Source organism: Aptenodytes forsteri, unplaced genomic scaffold, assembly GCF_000699145.1.
Source record: "Aptenodytes forsteri isolate BGI_AS27 unplaced genomic scaffold, ASM69914v1 Scaffold421, whole genome shotgun sequence".
In the NCBI taxonomy this organism is placed as follows: Eukaryota; Metazoa; Chordata; class Aves; order Sphenisciformes; family Spheniscidae; genus Aptenodytes; species Aptenodytes forsteri.
The window spans coordinates 410,820-414,358 of NW_008795524.1; the positions used below are offsets into that span (position 1 = coordinate 410,820).

Consider the following 3,539-nt stretch of genomic DNA (forward strand, 5'->3'; position numbering starts at 1 on the left):
TCACAGTGGGAAAAAAAGTATCATTTTAAAAATATTTGATATTCCTGATATTTGAGACTTAACTCACGACTGACAAGGCTGTGACAGTGAATCGTATGTTTCTACTAAGACTCTGCAGTCAGGGACTGTACAGACAGAGCTCTTCACTCACGTTTGGCTTTGGCAGGGACACAGAGATATATATATTAACATACATATATATGTTAACAGGACATATATATATATATAAACCACTGTTCAGTAAGAACTGACAGCGGTGCATTCAACAATCTTTGTTGGTTTTCTCAGCACTGCAAGAACACAACTTTAATGTTCCACAGAAACTGGCTGACAATAAACTAAATAGCATCAGTGGTACAGGTTTTTGGCTACTGTGCCACAGAACTGTGATTAATAACAACATGTACCCTTGATCATCCCCTAGGTTAAGCAAGTCCCGTATCAGCCAGTAAACTGCCTGATATTTAACCTTTGTATTTCCTGACAATTTATTTTTTACAAATAAATTGGTTTTTATTGAATGAGCCCCAGAAAGCTCCTTCCTGACCTTTCCTTGCTGGTTATGAGAAGGCTGACAGCCTAGTGACATAAAACTGAAGTTTCAAAAGGACTAGCAAGATGCAGACAGCCCCAGTATAAGCAAAGCCCTGCAGCTGAGCTTGAATTTCTTCCGGCATCCGTACTGAAGGAGAACTGTTCAGTCTCAGCATCCCTATGCTTTTTCACTCTTTGGGTCTTTTGAGACTCTAAACAAGAGGTCAGTTAATTCAAGTTATGGCAGTTTTCATACAAAGACATCTGTCCACCAGGAACTAAACTTCTTTTATATGGGTCACTATAGCTATCAGAAGTTAATGACTATCATTCATTGCTAATCTGAACTGAAATGGAGCCACTGACCTCAAGCTGAAAGAGCCTTTTGTCTCCTACCAATACCATGAGCCATATGGTTCCCTGCCCTTTGCCTCTTATTTTCTATTTTAAATAATCATCACTAATTGTACAATTGTTTGAAAATATGGGAGGTTTGTGGCAAGTCATGACCAAGCGGTGTTCTTTTTTCCCTTAGCTCTCACTCAATAGAAGAGAAGGGATCAGCTTAAAATTAAAGGATAAAAAAGCATCTCTCTTAATTAAATATTAGCCCTGCTATTTGATTATTGGTCCTGCTTCTTAACAGGCTACCAAGTAGACTGTTAATAATCCTGCAGGCTGCAATAATTAACAGCTTCCAAAGTGTCAAAGTCATTCCGGTTCTATATGGGAGTAATAAGAAAATTATATAGGCAGGACACCAATGGACTGTTTTACATTGGGATAAACGAGTATCTGAGGAACCTACTTATCACAAATCTCTTTTTATTCAGTGGTTCTCATTATTTTCTATCAGTTGCATTTTCTCTGGCACGTTTTCCCTTTACAACAACTGCTCATATACTGCAAACATTCGATTATAGAGCTTAAGAAAAAACCATTCTTGTCGGACAAATAAACTGCATCACCAGCTATCTTTAGCCGCATCTGTTTTCTTTAATGAAACATATTTTCCTGTAGAAACACTACCTTAAAAATCATGACCACACTAATTATCTATGGCAAGCACATCTTCCTCAACTAATGACAGCTCGAGCATATTATCGTTTGCACCAGACTTCATTCTGAAATTGAAAGACCCATAGAGCTTCGCAGACTCCTTGGAGGACGCAAACCTGCTCCTCCGGTACAGCTCCCCTTTCCACATGGACATCATCAGCAGGCTGGAGAGCACCACTCCCCCCAGGGTTAAGAGACACAGCCCGGCGATAACACAGCGGTCCAAGTGAGCCCCGATCCTAGCGCTCTCATTCTCCAGCCTCTCCATCTCCCGGGCAGCCACAGTGTTGGGATCCACAGTCACATCTCTGGGTACCACGTAGGAAATGATCACCAGCAAAATGCCACTCACCAGGAACAAAATGGCACTAATGAACCCATAGTCCACAGATTTCCCGGCCGCCACCTCCGAGGCAGCATCGTCCTCCTCAGAGACCAGGGAAGGAGAATCGTGCACCCACTCAGGTGGCAGCTCCCTGCAGGAACGCTGCTGCAGAGGGGCATCCTGGCAGCGGCCGCCTGTAGGACTGGGGGTACTTCTTGCATGCTCCAGGTTTACATTTTCATCCACGTAGGTGAATGATGTCTCGAGTTCCTGGGCACAGCAGCAGGCTTTCTTCTTCCCTCCGTCTTCTTCCCCGGGCAAGTGCTCAGGTGGGTGGCAGGGCTGGGAGGTGCCTGGGGGTGCAGGGTGCTCCTGGGGAAAGGTGCTCGGGGGGGTCTCAGCCACAGGGCCCCTCTGCAAGGGCTTGCAATGCCTTTCGCAGTGCAGGGCTGCCACGGCAGCGGCTGCTCTGGGGTCCACTTCACCCCCCTCAGGCTGCTGCTGCTGCTCATAGGGGGGGGATGGCAGGCTCCAGCCGGCAGCGGTGCCCAGGGGCATCTGCCTGCTCTCCTCGGCCAGGTAGAGAAGCTCCATGCAAGCCATCGACCTCGTCCTGGGCTACTGCATCCTTCAGCAAACGCTGCCCCTGACCCGCTGAAGCGGCTTCACGGCACCAGAGCTGCTGTATCTCAGAAATCTTCTACTCTTTCACCAATGTTTTGTTAGGGACATGGCTTGTGTCAGCTGTTAAATGATTAAACAAATCCTCTCTGACATTCATTTCTTTTCGGTCTGCAAATGAAATAGCAGAGGGGAAAAAAACAACAACAAAACCAAACCCGACAACCTCATGATGATACATTAATAAACCAAAGAGAAGATAACGCAAATGTAATACATCAGTGTTCCTCTCAACTGCTCGAGGGGAGATGGCAAACTCGATTGTTTTAACCACGCATTTAAAACGGCAATCCTCTTGCAGATCCAAAATCTATTAGGGAGTCTAATCAACCTTTGACACCAGTATCCAATTAAGGCAGTAAATCATCTACAGAGCACAGGATAACCAGAATAACTGTGTAAAATATCAGAGAAAAGAGACATCTATTCTTTTAGAAGCAAGTAATGTTCCCCCACCCCCTTCCACATAAAGAATTTTAAACTCAGATTCACAGACTAATTAGAAAGAAACACACAAATCCCATGTAGCTCAATAATCCAGGATCTGTATTCTCTGGTGGAAATCTGATAATCCTATGGGAAAAGCAGTGCTTTCCTATAGCAGATCTCCAGTTTGATTAAGAGCTTTCGGAATGAAATTATGCCTCAAAGACTGATGACTCAAAGACGGATATTACTTCTCATCTGCAATTAATTCGTTATTACCCCCTTCTTCTGCGCGCCATCCCCCCTCGAGGCCGAATGCCCGGTGTCATTAGGAAAAGCCTGCAGCCCAATAAATGTGTTGCATCCGTAGAAAACACATGTGCGCCTATAGCATATACGTGATCGATAACAGACGCTGCTCACTCACGCGCTTCCCGGGACCTCAGCGGGAACCGGCCACGCTAGGAAATGCGATCCCCGCCGGCGCGGGGAGTAGCTGGATCCACACGCAACT

At 45.4% G+C, this 3,539-nt stretch overlaps 1 protein-coding gene across 1 annotated transcript; it reads right to left on the reverse strand.

Annotated features, from left to right (window-relative positions):
• Window positions 1–1,342: 1,342 nt before the first annotated feature.
• On the reverse strand, window positions 1,343–3,154 carry TMEM74 (transmembrane protein 74). Its single transcript, XM_009281969.2, has one exon. It carries the CDS (start codon window positions 2,519–2,521, stop codon window positions 1,583–1,585), a length of 939 nt encoding a protein of 312 aa, XP_009280244.1. The 5' UTR covers window positions 2,522–3,154; the 3' UTR covers window positions 1,343–1,582.
• Window positions 3,155–3,539: the final 385 nt, after the last annotated feature.